Below are 22,155 nucleotides of genomic sequence, written 5' to 3'. Positions count from 1 at the left end.
CTCGAAGAGTACTACTTTTCATATCTTTTTGTTATTTCTATGTTTGATTGAAAATATGAGAAAATAAGTTCCTAACTTTATGAAAAATAGGTTATTTTTTCTTTTGTTTGGTTGGATATCACTTTATAGAAAATATGTTCCTAACCTTTTATGCTCATAATGCCCATGGGAAATCACTTGGGTGGAGAGATGAGGTACAAGTGTATTTAATTATTTTTTAATACAAAGGTAAATTTTTCTAGGCAATTTCAGCTCATTTAGGGAGAAAGTTGATTTCTATAAACTACAATATTTTCCCGACTTTATAGAAAACATCTATATATACTACATATAAAAGAGGATTAGGGTGCTAAAACTTTTGATTTCCCCTTGTACCCCTCTTGAATTTGATAATTCCAACTTTACTTTAATTATTTTTTTTATTTAATTTATCTCAAAGTCACATTCAATGAGTCTTAAATTAATTAAATTAAATTAATTGACAATCATCATAATAACAAGACTTAATTAGTTTCTTAGGCACTTGAAGATTTCATAACTTAATTAAATGTATATGTTATAGATCTAATTAATTAATCACTATTTTATTTCCCTTTACATAACCTCTTTTTCATCTCTACACTATAAATTATGGTCATCCATTCTTTTCAATCTATCACATCACCTACTAACACAAATTCCTACACTAACATAATGGTTTATGGAATATGTTATATGAAAAGTTTATCAAATGATTTATAGTGTACATGGCTTTTATATATATATGTGCATACATTAGATAATATTTGTCACATAGTTTGCAGACTTAAAGATTTGTTTTTTATGGAATTGAAGACTATGTCTCATGTTTAATTCAGCTCTTGATTTGTATGTTGTCTCTTGAATCCTTGAAAAAGAGAAGGATAATAGATTATAGAAAGATTGTTATTTGGAAGTCTTGATATTTAAGAGTATGCATAAATCTAATTTGGGAGCCAAAGATTGTTTTTAGTGTGTGTGTTTTTTTTACTGTGGATTAGGCATGATTCTTATTGATCTTTTAATTCTTTTGAATATAGATCATAGGTTGTCCTTTCTTGTTCATTAGATTTACTCATGGTTTAATTCTTAACTAATTGCTCGGTTCATATGCACTTTAAGTTCAGAGATACTATCAACTTATCCAACGCTTTCACTGTTTTTTGTCATTTTGATTTTCTTACCTCTATTAAGCATCTTTTATGTTCTTTCTTCTCCTCATTAAGTAAATTGGAATACAAAAACCTATACATGATATATTTGATTGAATTGCATAAACATTTTGATTTCTTATATGAAATCCAAATTATTTATCTCTTGATTGAGATTCTTTAATTTGAATTATATACAATTTCCATGAACTGAGCTAGTCAAACAATATCTTTATATCGGTTGTGATTCCATCTTGTTGCTATAGCTTTTGTAATTTTACATCTAATAACAATTTTCGTTATTCCAACAAGATACTAGATATTTAATAATAATTTTTTATTTAATGGCCTTTGTAACTTTCGTGCATGATATATTGAGAATCAACATACCATAAGTAAATATTATATCGTAAATACATATTTGAGAATCAATAATCTAGAATATATTATTTACTAATACTTCTTATGCCAAATGTGCCACGTGCAACGCACGTGTGGCATACTAGTTTCTATAAAAAAAATTGAATCAAACACAATTTATGAAAATCTACATAAATCTATTATTTACAAAAATATCATTGTCAAATGTTTTCCCAAAACTTTTCTATAAAATGGGCGAACCAAACATCCCCTAAGTGCAAAGCAGGGGAAACTATAGGGTATTTAAGTTCACTTACGCCTAATTATAAACTCAAAATGTATCAAACTCATCCCTTTGTGGAGAACAAGTCCACAAGGTTTACCAATGGAAAGGAACTAATGATCTGATATGTGCTTAAAAAAGTTGTTTTTCCCCTCAAAACACATCCAATTAATCTTACATCAAGGGAATAATTTGATGCAACTTAAATGAGCAAAGGAACTAGATGATAGTCATATCTAGAAACAAGGTAGCCAGAAATAATAGTCAAATAACAAAAACGCTTGACAACTTACCTCAATCTATTCATCTGCAAATTGGCAACATGTCGACTTTTAGAATCAAAGATTTATTAGATTCGATATGGGCACAATATATGCAAAAAACAGGAAGGAAAAAAATGCAATTCAATCTAAGCCATTAACATGTTGTGACAAATAGAATCAAAGATGAATCGATTACTCATGGACTTGTTCTATATCACCAACTGCTAACAAATTGGATGTAACCTCAAAATTCCAGGATACCGAATGAGGTGAGATATGCATTACATCAGAAGTACACGCAATTTTAACTTAAAGAACAAAACTGTGATAATTTATCCCTCAGCTGAGCAAAACTGTGAGTCATTCTTCTTCTTTGATGATTCTTCTCTTCCTGAAAGGCTGGATCTTTATGCTTCCAGGAGCGCTGTGAGCTCTCCTCTTTGCTTCTTTCCTATTTTCTGCTTCAATCATGGTGCGCCTTAAGTTGGCCGCCTTGTATATTGGTTTCGGCAAGTGCCTGTGCCTGTACAAAACATAGGTTCAAGCCTGATTCTAAACTTGCCTTGTATTGTTAAAGTTCTCTAACTATGTGCATGAATAGGCCAAGGATAACAAATTCATGAACTTAACATCAACTTAAGATGCCATGCAACTTAACAAATATGGATATTACTTACTTGACTATGCGCTTAACCTCTGGAAGGTGTTTGTAGCGTTCTTTGACAGCGTCCTGATATTCTTGCTTCTTGCGTTCCCTTGGCAGAAGCTGCATTGAAATCAAGGGGAGTGATTTATATGAATGAATGTTTTGCCAATTGAACAATATCATTCACAAGGCGTATCTGAAGAATGCAATGACAGTTTGCGAGGTTCAAAAATTATTCATAAACGAAGGTTGGAGTAAATCAATTAAATTGTAATATTGCATTACCATAGGTCTACTGGCAACGTACACAAGGAAAGGATGCCGATTGACTTGTTGGTGTTATATAGTAGGCACAAAGAAAATTTATACGGAGCAGTGAAATAAAAGAACAGACCCCAGGTCTTTTTTTTTCAGCCTAATTTCCAAATAGCAAATCGAACAGCAGATGTAGTATGCATGAAATGAAATAGACACTTACAACTCCCAATTGTTCTGAAGCTTTAGCTTTCCATAACCTAAGATTTGTATCATCACTTCCAGAAATAAGATAAGTCCCATCACAGCTAAATTTTACGCAGAATACCCTGCATGGATAAGAACAATATATGTGTTAGGTAGGCAACTCTGAAAGGAGTATTAAGAGTCGGAGTATAAGAGTCTAGGACAATATGCATTAACAAAGCCAATCCTAACTATGACATCTTCAATACCCCTAACAACCTGTCTACAATACTATTATTGGTGATATTTCTTATTTGGAAGGCATGATAAACAATAAAGCAACAGTTGAAAAATACACGAGATAAAAGTTCAGGAGAAACATAGCCTAAAAACCTTTGCATTCTCTTTGTGTGGTAAATTTCTCTACTATGGCCTCCATTATACTGAAATATCCTTACCTGCAAACATGAAGTTCAAGTTTAAGATAATTTTTTTCCCTCTTTGTGATTAGATTATGTAACGACCAAAAAACCAGATCTCATGATGTAACAGGACTTACTGTTCTATCATAAGAGCCAGTAACAAATTCCCGACCAGTTGGAGAGTAATCAATATCCATCCTGAACCAGCATAAAGAAATATGCATTTATATCCACCATATCAAGCAAACAACAAGGCAATGCTGAATCCAAATATTTTCAATTATGTTACATACACTGCAGATACATGATCCCTATGCACACATTTTGCCTCATCCAGTTTTCTAGCATCATAACTGTAGCAGTTGCAATCCTCATTTGCCTGTAGCACCAAAAGATATTATTTAAGCTCCAATATGTAAGATCCAAGGCTCAATTGAATACATTTAACTAATTGTATTAGTTGGTTTGCATCCCAAGGTAATGAGTAAAATAGAAAGTTTCAGAAAAGCAACATCTCCATGATGAAAGGATAATCAAATCAATTAGCTTCAAACCATTAATAACAAAAAATTTAAAACCCAAACAGTCATAATTTTTTCGCTGCAAGCAGAAAATTAACACATGTAAACAGAATAAGCCATTGTTCTAATACTTACAGCTGTAAAGTTCATCGGCTCCATTGGGTTCCATGAGATTGAATTGGTTTTTGTCTGTGTCAAGAAATTAAAAGAAAATTTGTCTTAGTAATAATGGCAATATGAATACATGCAAAGAGAATATTGAATTTATTACCCTCATGATAAGTTTCCTAGCTGGGGTAGACATGCGCAAATCGTACAATGTTATGCTACGGTCACTACAAAATCAAATATAAACTCTTAATTAATCCATAATATAAAAAGTGAAGTAAAATAAACTACAACAGACTAACAGGATGTTGGCACTAAATCTCAAGCAGGGAGTCAACAAAACCGGCCACATACTGTTATAACTTATAAGACAGTAAGATTCAATTTATCTGGATACAAGGAACCAAGAACAAAATCTGAAGCTAGTAGTAAGACTAGGGGTAGAAATGAACCAAATAATTAACAAATTGTTCGATAATTGTTCGAATAACTATTCGGTCATATTCGATTCGGTAGTTCATTTACCGCTAAACAAATATTTTTTAGTATCCGAGTTTACTAACGAATAGAATTTAACCAGATGTATATTCGATTCGTTTGTCTTTTAAATATTCGTTTAAAATTTGATCACAGCTTATTATTTGTATTATTGCACATATGATGTCGTATTTTTAACTCACTTACCATCTCTACTTAAGTTTTATATACTGATTTTAAGACTTAAATAATCTTAAATCTATTTTCTAATTAAATTTTTGTTTTAAATATATATACATCATATATTATAAAGGAATAGTTTTGTTTGCGAATTTTAATACTATTTGAAAATCAAATTCTTTAGCTGAATAAATATACTTTGATATTCGTTAAGTATTCGTGAATATTCATGAATATTTATCAAATACCAAGTATTCGAGTTCGAATTCGAAAAACTAAATATATGAATATTAGAGTCCGCATTCGAATTCGATAATTTTAAACAAATACAAATACGAACACCTTAGTATTCGATTCGATTCGATCGTTTACCACACCTAAGTACGACAATGACTATTGTTAAAACAAGTCAATGAACCCAACATGTGTTTGCTTGATTATTCCCCTCCTCTCCATTCTTCAATTAGGTACTATCACTTGGCCTAACTGGTTAACAGCTGCTTGTAAAATCCTGTGAAACCAACATTCTCTAAAAAGTTTCTGTAACATGAAACATATCACAAGTGAACTACAAAGAATATAGGGTATAATTTCTAGAAAATCTAATATAACTTAAACATTAAGTGTATTTTCTTTTTTTTATTTTTCCCAAATATAGGTAATTCGCAGACATGTTGCTAGGCAGTAGGCATACCATAGCACAGGTAAAAATCTCGTCTTATTGGCATAGAAGGGGCAAAAAAACACTTGTCCTGATCTGTATTAGGAAAAGCTAAAACAACTGCCATATTTTGCTCCTAAACTTCATTTTGTATGACCAGGTTGATAAAATGATTGAATGTGCCAACTCTCTTTTTCTCATTGTGTGTGCGCATGTGTGTGTACCAAGGACAAATTTGGTATTTCCATAGTGAAGTGACCACTGCTCATCCACACATTTAAAAGTGCTCACTTGAAATTGGTCATCACTTGATTACTCACCTATTAGATGAGTGGATGAGAAGTCTATCTACATGTGTGCGCAATCATGCGAGCTTGCATGCGCACATGTTAGTGGTGCTAAACTGTATCCGTATCCGAGTAAATATCTGTAACCGTATCGGTTAGGATATGGATATGGTTACTCAAACCTATAACCGATAGGATATGGTTACGGATATGGTTTGTAGTGAAATATCCGGATTCGCTTCCGAAATATCCGAATACATATTAGTCATACTGTTATGATAGTTTTAATCCTTAGATTATTGATTTGAGGTTGATTTTGATGATCAAGATGTCTAATATTAGTTTTTCAAATATAATGAAATATTAATGACCTCTGAACTTATTTTTTTCAATAGTATCTAGTTTTATCATATCCATTTTTGTATCTGCATGTATATCCGTATCCGTATCCGATTTTAGCGGATATGGATATGAATTTTCCTTACCAAGATATATTTGTATCCATATCCGTATCCATATCCGAGATAGGTAAGCGGATATGGATTTGGTAAGTCATATCCGAGCCGTATCCGAACCGAATGCACCCCTAGGGCACATGTGTCTTCAGATAGAAAGGGGTCCCAAATTTAGGCATAAATGAGTGGCTTGTGTCTGTTTACCTAAAACCTCAGTGGTCGAGATAACAACAATTGCAATAGGTGCAAAGATTCAAGCAAAGTGAGACTAATAAAGCTGCAGAATATTTAGGAGTAAAAAAAATTAAACAAGGAGAATGAAAGAAAATGATCTAGCAAGTCAACATTCAGAAAACTTCCCCCCCTCAACATCTGACATGAAAACTGCATATTAGAATTATATACACTAGCAGCTTTGCACGTGCCATATACAAATTTTGTTGATTTTATATTAAAAAAAGGAAGTAAATACAATTATAATATAGATTTTAAAAACTGAAAAAAAACTATCTTTCATCATAATCTCTAATCAATTTTCAAGTTGTGAATGTACCAACGGAAAGACAATTTTCGTGCATTTTCTACAAGTTTCATTTATATAAATTAACAAGGGAATATTTTCTTTTTTGACAGTATAATTTCGTGAACAATAGAGAGGTTCCGAAAATATTTGGTTTCATATTGAAGAAAATATTGGTGAAGAAGTTCTAAAGAGAGATGCAGTTGTGGGTGAAAATTCGAAAGTTATAGAGAGAGAGGGAGGGAGTGTTGGTGGGACCCATTTGAATAGTGATTGTTAGGAATGACAAAATTACCCTTAAGTCTTTGTCAAAATGACCTCCTATACTTTAACAAAGTGAAGAACATGACTCCATTCCTTCACTTTGTGTTGCCCTAAAAAAAGTTTTTTATAGATTAGTATGGTAATAAAGAGTAAGAGAATGATATTTTACATACCTCCCTGATGTTGCAAGTATATCTGGTTCTCCAGGATTGAATTGTAAAGATATAACTGTGTCATTACCCCATGTGAAACTGTTCACTGGCTGTGACCTATTCAACAGAAGATAAACTAATTATCAAGTAATCTGCATAATTCATCGACTTGTCATAAGGTGAAGCCAGTCAAAAGCAAACCTGTTATGATCCCAGATGTCAACTTGCGCACCAGCAGTTGCAAAGAGACTACCATCCCACTGGTGATCAACCGCCCTGAATGTAGATGGTCATCAAGTAAACCTTCGAGATAGTGTATGCAGCATGCAGTGAAAATAAAAACCAAAGAGCAATCCTCTAGATTGAAAAATATCAATGTAGAGGTATGTACAAGAATTTCTACAGAGAATTACATTCAACAGAAGGTAAGGAATTAAGCTGGCGCCCAAAATTTAAAAAGCATTTCCAACAATATTAAATTCAAACAAACTCATATTAAACTAATCAGATAAGGCATAAGCATTCTACAATACTGAAGTAGAATATGTGCGTTCTTTATGTTAATAAATGCTAAAGAAAACAAGTCTCACCAGAACGCATGCTTCCACACATAAACTGCCAGTGGCTGAAATAGAAACAAACACAGTTATAAAAAATAAATAAAATAAATAAAAATAAGATAAAGCAGCAGCAATAAAGGAACAGACAGGAGCTTTAAGTGATATGACTGAAAGAAAACACAAACCTCTGAAGCATTTCCAACTGACTCATCAGAATCAATAATTTTAGAAAAAGGAACATTCCACAGCCTAACACTGCAAAAGAAAAGATAGTTGACTTAGCAACAGAAAAGCAATATTCCAAAAAATATTTTGCCTTATCTACTACTAAGAATAAGACAAACTACCTACATGATCTTAACCAAATTAGCAAAGTTAGGTCCAACCATCACTGAACTCCACAAACTACTTTCTTACGTTCAAAAAATTAAGTATACAAAGTTTCAGTATTTTTGTTCTTTTTTCTTTTGTTTTGTTGCTTTCTTTTTTCCATCCACATAGAAGACAATAATTGTGTTAAGATAATAGGAAAATACACGAAGAAACAGGTTTCAGCTTGCCTGGAATCTGTGCCGCATGATATGAGAACCTTTCCATCCGTAGATGCTGCTAAGCCTCTGACAGCACCTTGGTGGCCAGGAAACTGGCAAACAGTCTTCCTGTTTGATATGTTTGAAACATCGTAAATCGTAAAGAAGAAAAAAGAGAAAGATAGCAGCAAAAGATATAATGCAAAATTAAGCAAGCGACAGCTCTTTATATAGAGTAATGATAATGACAAAGAGTTCCTGTTTGATATGTTTGAAATATAGCAAGCATTGATTGAATGAAAAAAGAAAAGGAGAAAATTAGAAGCAAAAAGATATAATCCAAAATTAACCAAGTGACAGCCTTTATATTGAGAGTAATGGGAGAGTTACGAGAATATTTGTTATAACTTCAAAGCTAGGCCTTAAATACAGAACACTCTTAAGAGAAGAATCAGTCACAAAACACACAAGACTAAAGGAAATGTCAAGGGTGTCTGAGAGGGCTTATTTTTTTAAGCTTATAAGTTAAGTGGCATTTTGTGGCTTTTGACTTTTATGGTAAAAATGCTATAAACATTCTTTGGTCACACCTAGCTTGTTTAGGTGAGCTTATAAGCTAGTTTTTCAAAAGCGGGCTAGACCAGCTTCTTAAACTGGGGCTTATAAGTCAACCAAAAAAGCAGATATGAAAAAGCTAACTTAGAAGTTTGATCAAAAATAAGCTTCCCCAAAGACCCTCTTAATCAATTAATGACAGCAAATAGCAAAAATATCAAAGAAAAAGAAATATCAATATTTTTCTGTCCTACCTGGTAGCTATATCCCAAAGACGAATGTCTGCCAAAAAGAAAATAAGATGAATTAGAAAATTAAATCCAACCTGTTTTTGAATTAAAGCGTTATGACATGAATAAAAAAATAGTTGAGGAACAAAGGGACATAAATACTAAAAATGTAAAAATAACCAAACTGAAATCACAGAATCACTTTAATCTGCAAGAGTACACAGTTTAGGATTTACTATAACTTTACAGAATTGCTAATCAGCATCAGATATCCGGCCCACACATTAAGTGCCCACAAGAGCATTGTCTAATTGCAAGTGTAAAACAATATGATAGGCACAATCAGCATGATACATGTAAATGCTGAAAATATAGTAAATTAGCTCAATATGGGGGTGTAAACAAAGAAAGGGTGTTAACAAAGAGACACGGTGCAATGTAGTTGTTTGATGGTACACTACTTACAAATTTTGGTGCAAAATGCTGTCAGAGCTCATGGTTCAACATAGTGTTTGGACGACTGTGTTGCTTCAAGACCTTGTTGGCATGGATTAGAGTTCAAGATGGAGCATGCATGTTGGGGTTGGATTATTGAAACTAGGAAAAATAAATTGTATTAATTACGTGTAGTAAAATATGTGTTGTAGTGAAGGGTTTGCACTACTCCAAATCTTGATAAAAGTTCCATATACTATATACATTCAATCCTCTGTGTATCCGGATTCTGGGTAACTACCCATTACACCTCAATTAGCTTTTTGGAAGGGTTGTGAAGGAACCAGAGTTAACTCCGGCATAATCCTAGTATCCAAATGGAGTCCAATGTCGCATTAAAAGCTGCTTGATAATACCATTATAAGTTTATAACAGCCCGTTTATCTCACAATAAATTCGGTTCCCTTTTAGTCAGCATAGAATTTTTCTGTATGCACTTAAAAAGACAAAAAAATGAAATACAAACAGATCAAAAGCTAGCTACATTTGTAGATCAAAACCAACAGAATCATGTCGAACAAGTGAAAAGATATGTACTTTCCAAAGATTATTTTGGTCATAATTATAAGAAATATTAAGTTAGCATTATGTTTTGCCACCTTTTCTTAACTATTGACAGTGAAGAGGTAATTTGTGCTACAATCGTGCATGTAGCATCATATAAATGGATGAAATTTTCAACTCCATCAACAACGAAAAATGAATAAGGGAAAAAGATCATAGGTTATGTACCTCCATCCATAGAACCCGAAAATATTCCTTTCAAGTGATTCGGGTTCTTCGCCATACAGGACACAGCATCGATGTGCCCATCCATAGCTCCAATAAAAGGCCTCGCAAATATCTAATGAACCCAAAAACAGCTCAATTATAAGGGGAAAAACAAAGCCTTTTCAGACCCGATAAAAAAACCTTACCTTTTCCAATTTCGCAGCATTAAGAGCCCTCGTGTACTCTGTAGCTCTCTCTTGCGGCCTCAGATTTGGATCATAATTTCTGAAAACTTTCTGTTAAAAGATACAGCAGCATTAGAAACTAAACGTTTGCGAAAAATCAATCCGAATCAAATAAATCGAAATTTTGAGAGGACAGAAACCTGGAGGTCTTGGCTGCGTTCGCGGGTGAATTCATCGGTGGAACGAGAGATCACCTTCACCTTCATCTCTGAACTTAATGGCTACGGAGAGAGAAACCCTTAAACCCTAGCCCTAGATTCCGAGAAGAAGGACAAAGAAAAAGGACAGCGGAAAAGAGAGGGGAGAGGGAAAGGGAGAGCGAAAAGAAACGGGTGAATCCTATAAGTAATCAAACCCGAACTCCGAACTCAATCTACCATCGTCTGAGGATGTAGGGCTGTCCAAAATACCCGCCCGCTCGGAAACCCGGACCCGGATCCAGGTTGTCTCAGCGGCGCCCGATCCGGACCCGGCCCAGCCCGGAACAGGGCCGGAACTGGGTCCACCTCCGGGCCGGGCAGCCCGGAGCCCGGCCCGGCCACAACGGTCAAAAACGTCGTTTTGATTGTTTTGCCCCAAAAAACTGTCAAAAATGGCTATTTTGTGAGGTTATTTTGGTCATTTGCCTAAAGGGCTGGTTCTATAAAGGCCCGGTCCGGCCACAACGGTCAAAAACGTCGTTTTGATTGTTTTGCCCCAAAAAACTGTCAAAAATGGCTATTTTGTGAGGTTATTTTGGTCATTTGCCTAAAGGGCTGGTTCTATAAATAGAGGGGGGTTTTCATTTGTTTTCTTCACACCAATAACTCATCTCTTCTCTCTTATACTCTCTCTTATACTCTTATACTCTCTTATTTATATTTTCTAATCCTTCCATCAAATGGCTTCCGGATCTGATTATGAAGAGCAAAACCTATCTCCCGATCCTGAAATGAGTCATCCTACTGGGTCTACTCCTACCGAAGTTAATCCTGAATCCGGTGGCGACGAATCTGCACCAAGAGCTCCTAAAAGGCCAAGATCCGATGTGTGGAATTTTTACGAGAAGATCGACATCACCAAGGATGAACACGGTAGGATCCTCACCCAGAAGGCTAAGTGTGCATTGTGCGGCAAGATTTTTCAAGCTCATCATAAGAGCGACACCAACCACCTCAAACACCATTTAGATAAACACAACAAAGGTCAGACTCCTCAATGTGATATCCAACAATCTATGATTTCTCAATCCTCCTCTTCTGGTAGTCTCGGTAGTTAGAACTATGACGCTGCCAGAGCCAAGAAATGTGTAATCAGGTTTATCATTCTTAAAAACCTTCCTTTTAAATTAGTAGAAGATGATGAATTTGAAGATATGTTTAGAGATGGTTTTTATCCTGCATTTAAAAAAATTTCTCGTCAAACCTGTCAACGTGATATTTTAAAATATTATCAACAGGAACAAGAAAAAATAGTTTTTTATTTTAAAAATTTAAACTGTAAATTTTCTTTAACTTCTGATATTTGGACATCTAGAGCACAAACTGGATATTTATGTATCATAGCACACTGGATTGATGAAAATTGGCAAATGTTTAAAATAGTTGTTTCTTTTATTGCAATAGAAGAGTCACATACTGGTGCTAATGTTGCAAATTTAATAATTGAAGAACTTATGAAATTAAAAATTTCAAAAAGAATATTTTCTCTTTCACTAGATAACGCAAGTAATAACAATGTAGCTGTTGATTTTATCATATCATATTTATCATTGCCATGTCATGGTGATCTTTTTCATATTATGTGCATCTGTCATATTTTTTAAATTTAATTGTTCAAAGTGCATTTACTGAAATTAAACCCATGATTGAAAAGGTTAGAACAGTTGCTTACATGCATAGTGCTTCTGAACAAAGACTTAAAAGATGGAAACAATTTTGTAAAAGAAAAAATGTAAAGCCTAGACTAATTCCAAAAGATGTTGACCATAGGTGGAATTCCACATATGAAATGTTAAGTGTAGCAATAGAATATAAAGACATTATAACTGATTTTATAAACTATTATGCTTCTAGTTCTAGTTCTGGTAGTACTTATGGAATAACTGAAGATGAATGGACAGTTATATGTAATTTAAATGAAATGTTACAAGTTTTTTATGATGCTACAATGTTATTATCTGGTTGTTATTATCCAACCATTACTTTAGCTGCTTTACAAATTTTAAATATTCAAAAAAAATTTGATAAATATCGTATGGATGCTACTTTTGGACCTATGATTTTTAAAATGGAGAGCAAATTTAATAAGTACTTTAGGCCTATTCCTCATATTTTTGGTTTGGGGGTTCTTATTGATCCATGCTTGAAGGATATTGGCCTTCGAAGTTTGTTACAGTCATTGTATGGTGGACAGGTTATAGACTTAGATGATGGAACCACCCTGAATGCTACTACTCATCATTTACTTATTAGAAATTATTTTCAAACTTTATATGATGAGTATGCAGCTAGACATGGTGTAGCTGCACAACAGTCTACAGCTTCGGTTTCTTCGAGCTCATCCCGAGCCCGAGGTAAAAGTGTAAGTTTTGATAGGTATGCAATGGTAGCTGAGCTAACTGGTGGATCTGGACATGGATCGTCGTCATCGGAGGTTTCTGAAATAGATGAATATTTTTCTGCTTCTTTAGTTAGATATCAAGGAAATGCTTTAAATATTTTACAATGGTGGAAAGTATATGGATCAGTTTTATATCCTATACTTTTCACCATGGTTCGTGACTTACTAACAGTGCAGGTTTCGACGGTAGCTTCGGAATCCGCCTTCAGCACAGTAGGTCGTTCGATCGACGATCATAGGACATGCTTGGATCCGTATACTGTACAAGCGGTGATGTGCTTACAAGATTGGTGAAGGTACGAGAAGCGAACGCAAGGCATCGATCGGATGGCTGGAATTGAAGATAAATTTGAAGAATTGGGACTAGCAGATAGATATAAAGAATAGATTGTAGTTTTTATATCTTAGCTTAAAATTTGTAAAGAATTATTTTGGAAATAATTGCAAATGATAGTGATATAGGTGAGTAGGTGCCAACCTAGTTGGGATTTACTTATCTATTGTGATGCGATTAATTCCAAAATAAATTTGTACTTGTAATTTGTAACTGATTTATCAATTATTAATAAAGAATATGTTTTTATCATTTCTTATTTGTAATTTATGTCATTTTAAGTAATTAATAAAATTATTATTTTTATTATTTTTCTTATCTTTTTTTATAATTAAAAATTTAAATAAAATTGAAAAAATTTGGGGGAAAAATAAAAAATAAAAAAAAATCAGCCGGGCCAGTCCAGGTCCCGGTTTTGCCCGGGCCGGGCCCGGATTTCCGGGCCGGATAGACATGCCTATGAGGATGTAACAAACCCGACCCAATATCAGCACTCCCTAACTCCAACGCGCTCCCAACCCGAACCAAAGCCAAAGTGCCAAAAAGTGCCAAACAAACTCTTAAGGGCTTGGTTAGATTGGCACCCAGTGAAGAAAAGTTAAGGCAATATAGGATAAAGTAAGTGAATGAAAGGAAAGGAAATATTTGAACTTATTTTAGAAATTAGTAGTGAGAATCAATAGGAACTTAGGCCTTGTTTGGTACGCGATAATGAAATATCAATTCTCACTTCTCATTCCTTCCTACCAAACACAACATCTTTTTTGAAGTTAGAATGTCCATTCACACTTCTCATCAATTCCCACTTTATATGAGAATGTGCATTCCTAATGAAATGATAGGGAATGGGCATTCCCACTTAAGTGGGAATTAATAAAAAATAAAATTTTAAAATACATTCTTTCCCACATCATTTTATAAATTCACTCAAACGTGAGAATGTGAATGAGTATCTCGTTCTCACATTAATTCAATTCCATTCCTTAGTCCATTCTATTCTCATTTCACTCTATTCTCACATACCAAACGAGGCGTTATATTGTCTCATTTGGGAAGTCTAATAAAGTGAAGAGAATATATATAAATTTACATATATATTTAACTTGTTATTTCACCCATTTGAATCTCATCTTGATGTAGGAGATAAAAGCGTCTTTTTGTAATATTCTCTTTTTTTAAGAGTTACATTTCCCTAATTTCCCCTCTATTATACTCTCATTTGGGAGCGAACAAAATCTAAAGTTTTTCCCCCTCTATTGTCTTAACTTCTCCCTCATTAACTATCTCAAATGATTTTCCAAACAAGGTTAATGTATTCCCTACCTTTCTTTTACTCACATTACCCCTAATCTAAACCAGACCTAAGGTGATAGACCTCAGAAGCATTTTAGCACAAATGTATCCCCTACCTTTTTTAACTCACATTACCCCCAATCTAAACAAGACCTAAGGTGATAGACCTCAGTAGCATTTTAGCACAAGGATGAATAATGATGCTAAAAGAATGACTAGGTTGTAAATCACATGCTGCTTTTTGTTCTACTGTGAACAAAACAAAGGGACTTTTCTTATAAATCATTGCCAAACCTAATCTTGTTCTACTATGAACAAAATAAAGAGATTTTTTGTAAATTATTTCCAAAATATTTTAATCGAGATTAAGTTTCTTATACAACTAGTATTAAGTCTGGGTGTTGCTGCAAGTACTATTAGCGAGGTATATCTGTCACTAAATTGATAATATAATTTTTATAAATAACTATTTATAAAAACTTCAACGATAATTGTTTACTACTATTTACATAGTAAATTTCTGAACCAGTTAACAAAAAAACACTAATTAGCAAGTTGTATTAATTTCCTATAATAGAGGCAAAAAATATTTATATTTGTGAAATGTTTAATGAACGTTAAATTCATCAACTGCAAGAATAGAAAAAAAGGAATTATGAATAGTATTTTTGAGGTTTAAAAATGTTATTTTAGCTTAAAAGGCAGCTAATATGGTAAAAACACTGTAGCATATACAGTATGTCCAGGATTCAAAAATTACATTGTAGGATGAACAATGTTTATAGGAAAAAATTAATCACAACGCAAACAATAGATCTGAGTATTACTTAACACAAACAATACTTCTAATACACACTGTAGCAGTAATAATTTTTTTACTGTAGCATGAACGATCAATTTGTGGTCTTCCTTTTAAATTAGAAGTACTACGTGTAAAAATAGTTCGTGGTTTATAGTTTAGTTCCCCTAGGTTCACTACTCGCTATAACAAATGAAGACAACAACTAAATTCAATAAAAATAGTCATATTAAAACATTGATATGAATTTTTTTCAACTTTGATATTAAAAGTTAAAATAATAACAATATAATATAGAATATTGCTTAAATAGAATACATGTAAAAATTGTAGTTAAGAAAGACGGTAAAACATGGAATTATGAAAATTAAAAAGGGCTGTTGTTTACATAAATTTTGGAATGAACATTTTAGTAGATCGAGAAATTGTAAATACGATACGAACTTAGAGAACAGAAAAGGAGACCACAATTGAATGATTTTTTGGAAAATGTCAGAGAAATAAGAAAAGTCATTTATATAGCAATTTTTTGATAGATCTTATAAAACTTGAGATCTAAACCATAAAGCCATGATTAATTCAAAGAGATTTACAAGAATCAAAAGAAAAGAGCGGAAGCTTATACCTGAATCCATAGATTAAACTTGAGATGGGTTTTGGATCTTCTAACCTTAGGGTTTCTCTAGCCAAATTTCTCTCTAGATGGGGGTGAAAAGAATTAGAGAATGTAACCCTAGATTAGGGACTAGATGGGGGTGAAAAGAATTAGAGAATGTAACCCTAGATTAGGGACCATAACCCCTTATTTATAGATATTGTATATTTGTAATTTGGCCCCTCATCAAATCACAATTACAACCTGGTATCTGCACATATAACCCAATGATTATATTTAAATACCCATTAACCCAAATTGATCGATCACTTTAGTGGGTTATCCTGAATGATAGCAATACACACAGATTAATCATATGTGTCCACAAATAGATTTAATTAAATTTAAATCTAACAATCTCCCGCTTGGGCACCATATGATTCCTTAAATTGTGTATAACCTTATGAGCTCAAAATTGCTATCACTGAAAAGGTATTTCCGAACAATCTCGTCCATTGACTATATCAATATAGGATCAAAGCGGCATTCGTCACATTTATCGTGACTCGACCCATCAATGGTCACATATACCAACACAATCAAACGACATAGATCAATCATGGATATGCAACATAAAAATTACATGCAATGTGATCAGTACATGTCTATTTTCAACTGGTCCTCTTTTAGTGAGGTCAAAACAAAACATAATGTAACAGAGTGTCTTAACTGAATACTTTAATCTGATCAGACAATACAACCAAACATAAAGCACCAAAAATTATAAACTCCCACTAAATCATGATATCCTCAAATAACACCACACCCATATGAGCAGTGTGCTCATGAAAGACCTTGGGTGGCAATCCCTTAGTAAGAGGATCAGCTATCATGGAGTTTGTCCCAATGTGCTCTATGAATATCTGTCCACTCTGTACCCTTTCTTTCACAATCAGGAACTTAATGTCAAAATATTTTGACTTAGTTGAGCTCCTATTGTTATTGGAATACATTACTGCAGATTTATTGTCACAATATAACCTTAGTGGTCTTTCCATATTTTCCAAAATACGCAGTCCCGTGACAAAGTTTCGCAGCCATATTCCCTGATTAGATGTCTCATAGAAAGCTATAAATTCTGCTGCCATAGTGGAGGAAGCTATAAGTGTTTGTTTGACACTTTTCCATGATATAACTCCTCCTGCTAACTTATAAATGTAACCTGATGTAGACTTTTTGCAATCATGGCATCCAGCAAAATCAGAATAAGAGTACCCAATGACCCCCAGCTGTTCTGATTTTCTGTATGTGAGCATATAATCTTTTGTTTTCTGAAGATACCTCATAACCCTTTTGACTGCTAATCTGCTATCCAATGATCCATACCATGGTTGCTTAAATATCTACCTAACATCCCAACAATGTACACAATATCCGGACGCGTACATACCTGAGCATACATTAGACTTCCTACAGCCGAAGCATAAGGAATCTTCTGCATTTCTTGAATTTCAAGGTTACATTTAGAGCACTGATTGAGACTAAATTTGTCTCCTTTAGCCACAGGGGCGTCTCCTGGTTTGCAGTCTTGTAATGACCGTAAAATTTTGATACTAGTTAAAATAAATTTTTGGTATTTTAAAATATTTAATTATGATTTTTAAAAGAGTATTTGTATTTTTCTCAATTTTTTAGAATTTTCTATGATTTAAAGTCTAAGTTTTATATTTATTTAAATGTTTTTTATATTTATAAATTAATTTAGTGCAATGAAAATTTCTGAGATTTATCCGTTGTGTTACCAATACTATTACGTATCATTTTGAATAATATGTGGTATTATTATTATTACGTATATTTTTGAATAATACGCTGTATTATTAATTATGTATTATTTGTATAATTTCTTGTACTATTTCTACTATTGCGTATTATTGGTCGTATTAATACAACTGGTACATTTTATCGTGTAGATAATTATCACATAATTATTTGATTTTAAATGTAAGTAAATATATTTTTATTATTAATTATTTTCGTTTAATTGTACAATATGGGTATATTTCGATAGTTTCGTATCAACTGTTGTATTAGCTCAACATGTACGTTTTTATTTGTAGATAATTATTATGTAATTAGTTTAATTTTTAAGTATCCAAAATTATTTATTTTAATTATTTTCGTTTAAATACTTGAACCCATTTGAAAATAACCCCAGCTTTTGCTTCCCGCGTCAAACCCCCATCAGCTACCCCAACAACCCCGTTCTCTCCCTCCTCTTCTTTTCCAAAAAAACGGCTCCACGCGCATCTCATTCAGTATTTTATTTTATCTTTATTATTTTTTATTAATTTTTTTCCCTATTTAAACCAACCTCAGCCACTCTCTCTCTCGTACTCTCTCTCTCTCTCTCTGCTCGTCTCTGAGGGCTCAAAGCTCCGCTCAGACCGCCGCCGCCTGGCGTCTCCGACCGTTCGGCCACTTCCGGCCTCCCCGCAGCCCAGAACTCTCCACCGCAGCAACCTCGGCGCTGCCAGGCCTCGCCACCGAACGCCCTGTGCCACGGGCCGCCTTCAAGCGGGCTCCGAGGCCGCTCCGAACGCACCTGCCAGAACTGCCGCGCCTGGGCACGAGCCATGCTCTACCCGCCGCGCCTCTTCCTCCTCGCGTTTGCGCGCGCACCACGAGCTCCGCCTGCAGCCCGCCGGAAACCCGACCGTCAGAGGGCCGTCAGCCGCCTGTTCGCACGCCAAGGCCCGCCTGCAGCGCCAGCGAGCGAGCCCCCTCAGCGCCTCCATCCCCCTATTTCCAGTCCACCGCCGCCTGAGACCCGGCTGCTCGCGAGCTCGACCCAGCGCGCCAGCATCCGCGCTTCTCGCTCCCGAACACCCAGCTTCTCGTCGACCCGGCCACACCTCCGCGACACGCCTGAGCTCGCGCCTCCCGCGTAGCCTGCGTTCACCATCGCTCATCTGCCGATCGCCAGGCAAGCCTGCCACCCACGCCGTTGGCACACGGCGCCATCGTGCAAGCAGCCCACCAGAGGCTAACCTTGCAGACCGGCCGCGTTGGCCGCACACTCGACCTCCTGCTCCGCTCTATTTCCCCCGCTTACAGCCCGCTCGTTCCAGCTCGACGTCATTTCTGCGCTGTCCGCTGCTCATGCGTCGGCCGTCTGCAAAGCTCAGTATTCTCCGATTCCTGGCTTATCTCGGCCTAGGCCTCTCGATCGCCGACGACCAACGTCCCCGCCGACAGCCAAAAAGCGCGCATCGCTGCTATCCCAAACGCCAAAACAGCGGCGCGCCTCTTGCCGCCTCGCCGTCGCAGATGCACTGACTGCCAACCATCCGCCCGTCTGCATCCATCGGCATGTCTCTGTTCGATCGTATAGCCGGATGCACACTAGTTGCAGAAACCACCATCGCGCTTATGTCGCACTCGATCGCCACCACGTCGCGTGCGGCATCGGCATCGTAGCGCTGAATCATGCAGACCCCTATCGGTCTTGTAGGCAAGATCCCGATACTCTCTTGATTTGTCATTCAATTCATAGGCTCGCTGTGACTTGCAAGATCCCTATTCTTGCTCAGTACAATTTTAGATTGATCACAGATCAATTGTGCATAAGAACTCATTACCCGAATAATTACTCGTTACAAATATAGAACTGTTGTGAACATATTGGACTGAGAACTATAATGTATAGAACTATCGTGAACGAAACGGACTGTGGACAATAACGTATGACCATTCACGTTGTAATACATATACTGTGATGACTTGTACGGATTTATTTGACGAATGATATTAAAATAATATTGTGATAATAGATACTGTAAAGATAAAATAAAATAAAATTATTTTAGATTAATTTATGATTTTTTAAGGATTTATTTGACAAAATAATCATTTTAAAATAATTATAATAAATTTTTTTGGTGAAAAATCATTTTAGAGTAATTATAATAAATTAATAGATTTTATTTGACAAAAGAATTATTTTAGAATAATTATAAATAATTTAAAAGAATTTATTTTAGAATAAGTATCAATTTAGAATAATTTCAATAATTTAAGAAAGTTTTATAAAAGGAATTATTTTGGGACATTTATAAATATTTTTAAAGGATTTATTTTAGAAAAATGATTATTATGGATTTTTCATGATTTATGTTTCTTAATTTTAATTATAGGATATGCTATGATATTGTTGTATATGATTAGTCGCATTTATTACTCTTTGTTATGCTTGAGAACTGTTAGAAATTCATGGCTAGTGTGGCCTGGGATGTTCTGTTTAAGACTTAGAAACCTTTGTATATGTTAGCTTAGAAAAACAAGAGAGTTGGGATGGGGAAGTTAATGTTCATGTAATCGGATAAGACTGTTGATGTATCTTCCAAGCTCGCTCCCGTGGTTGGTGTCACCACCGGGGTTGGTTTGTAGGGCTAAAGTGAAGTGTGTACATCACTTTAGTTAGTGAAATCGTTTCGTCACTCGGGTTCTGTTTGAAGTTTGAACCAGGCGGAAAACGGTTTACGTGTAGTCCTCTAGGCCGCATGTGTAGCGGGATTGGATGCACGTAGGGGATTTGTGAACAGTCAATATCCGATGACAGGAGTGTTGACTCTGTGTGAGATGTGAACCAGTGTCCTGTTATAGGATGGCTAGTTACATGACTTGTTACCAGTGGATCGGTGTCGTCACTGTGGTTGATTTGTTGGGTCAAGGTGAATCGGTGTCGTCACTTTGGTTAAGATTTATGGACACATGTGAGATACGGACCAGTTATATTTCTTTTCATACATAGATCGGGATTAATATTTAATTATATACAATTTGAGACATATGGTATATACATGAGGGTTTCCTTGTTTGGATTATTTCGCTCGACGTACTACGTCTCGAGTTGTAGATTTTTAAGTATTAATTCCATCTAGTGTATGACTCTGTACTTGGATGATTATTCTGATCGCTAGCTGCATGATCGACTTGTTACTTGGTTGATTTCCTGGGATTTATTATGATTATTCTACTCTAGTAGTAAATTATATTTAGATCATTAGTATTTCAGTTGCATGTTTTCATTATTATTACCATTATTGCATTGGTCGCACGACCGTTCTATTCTTCCTTTTGGGATCTTGCCGTGTGCCTTGTACCCTGACGTACACCTGTTTTCTCTGGTGTACGTCAGACTTAGAAGAAGAACAGGTTCAGCTTGGAGATTGACGTACACCTGTTTTCTCTGGTGTACGTCAGACTTAGAAGAAGAACAGGTTCAGCTTGGAGATGTGCTAGAGCCGAGTATTCTCTGCAGGAGTGTCTTGTAGACGAAGCAGAAGAAGAGTTGAAGCTCAGTTATTCCTTTTAGTTTATTTTCGTAGCATTTCCTTTTCCGCCTGATCATTGTATTTTATATTCTCCAGTATTTCATTCAGATAGTTTGTATAAGGGCATGTTTGGCCCGAATATTATGTCTGGATGATCATTTCAGTTGTGATATGTATCTTTTGGTTCTGAGTTGTTTATTATATTCTCATTACTGTGATCGAGGACCTGTGCCTTCGTTTGTATTTCTTGACGCTTAGCGTATTAGATTGAGAAGACGTGGTCTAGCACTTATCTCTTCTCAGTTTAATACGTCGCGGGCTTGTTTATGTTCCGATTCCCCGGTATTTTGGGAAGCGGGGCGTGACAAGTCTTGCATGCCAAACCTTTTAAGTACCTTATCGATATAGCTCTTTTGTGATAATCCAAGAATACCCCGAGAGCGATCTCGATGTATCTGGATTCCTAATATAAAAGAGGCGTCCTCAAGATCTTTCATCTCAAAATTCTTTGATAGAAATCTCTTGGTTTCGTGCAACATGCCTATATCATTAGTGGCAAGCAATATGTCATCGACATACAGAACCAGAAAGATATACTTACTCCCACTGAACTTGTGATATACACAGTCATCAACAATGTTCATCTCAAAACCGAACGAGAT

General features: G+C 35.1%; 1 protein-coding gene across 1 annotated transcript; it reads right to left on the bottom strand.

Moving 5' to 3' along the window:
* LOC109845144 (DDB1- and CUL4-associated factor 13) lies at window positions 2,223-10,866 on the bottom strand. Its single transcript, XM_020414356.1, has 17 exons — window positions 10,676-10,866; window positions 10,497-10,586; window positions 10,312-10,423; window positions 9,109-9,136; window positions 8,330-8,428; window positions 7,955-8,024; window positions 7,800-7,834; window positions 7,411-7,485; window positions 7,231-7,326; window positions 4,377-4,440; window positions 4,241-4,294; window positions 3,878-3,963; window positions 3,722-3,782; window positions 3,556-3,620; window positions 3,200-3,305; window positions 2,753-2,841; window positions 2,223-2,598 (listed from the first exon to the last, which is right to left on the bottom strand). Exons 1-17 carry the CDS (start codon window positions 10,739-10,741, stop codon window positions 2,436-2,438), a joined length of 1,359 nt encoding a protein of 452 aa, XP_020269945.1. The 5' UTR covers window positions 10,742-10,866; the 3' UTR covers window positions 2,223-2,435.

Source organism: Asparagus officinalis, chromosome 6 (genome assembly GCF_001876935.1).
Source record: "Asparagus officinalis chromosome 6, Aspof.V1, whole genome shotgun sequence".
In the NCBI taxonomy this organism is placed as follows: domain Eukaryota; kingdom Viridiplantae; phylum Streptophyta; class Magnoliopsida; order Asparagales; family Asparagaceae; genus Asparagus; species Asparagus officinalis.
The sequence above is the reverse complement of the archived record's forward strand: the minus strand, read 5'-3'. Positions and strand labels throughout refer to the sequence as shown.

Bases quoted from the DNA above. Each gene is read 5' to 3' on its own strand.
- LOC109845144 (XM_020414356.1), bottom strand. From the start codon at position 10,741: ATGAAGGTGAAGGTGATCTCTCGTTCCACCGATGAATTCACCCGCGAA. The intron at 8,025-8,329 runs GCAAGCTGAAAC...TTTCTTTTGCAG, and splicing joins TCATGCGGCACAGATTCCAG to TGTTAGGCTGTGGAATGTTC. The intron at 2,842-3,199 runs GTAAGTGTCTAT...ATTTCAATGCAG, and splicing joins CTTCAGAACAATTGGGAGTT to CTTCTGCCAAGGGAACGCAA.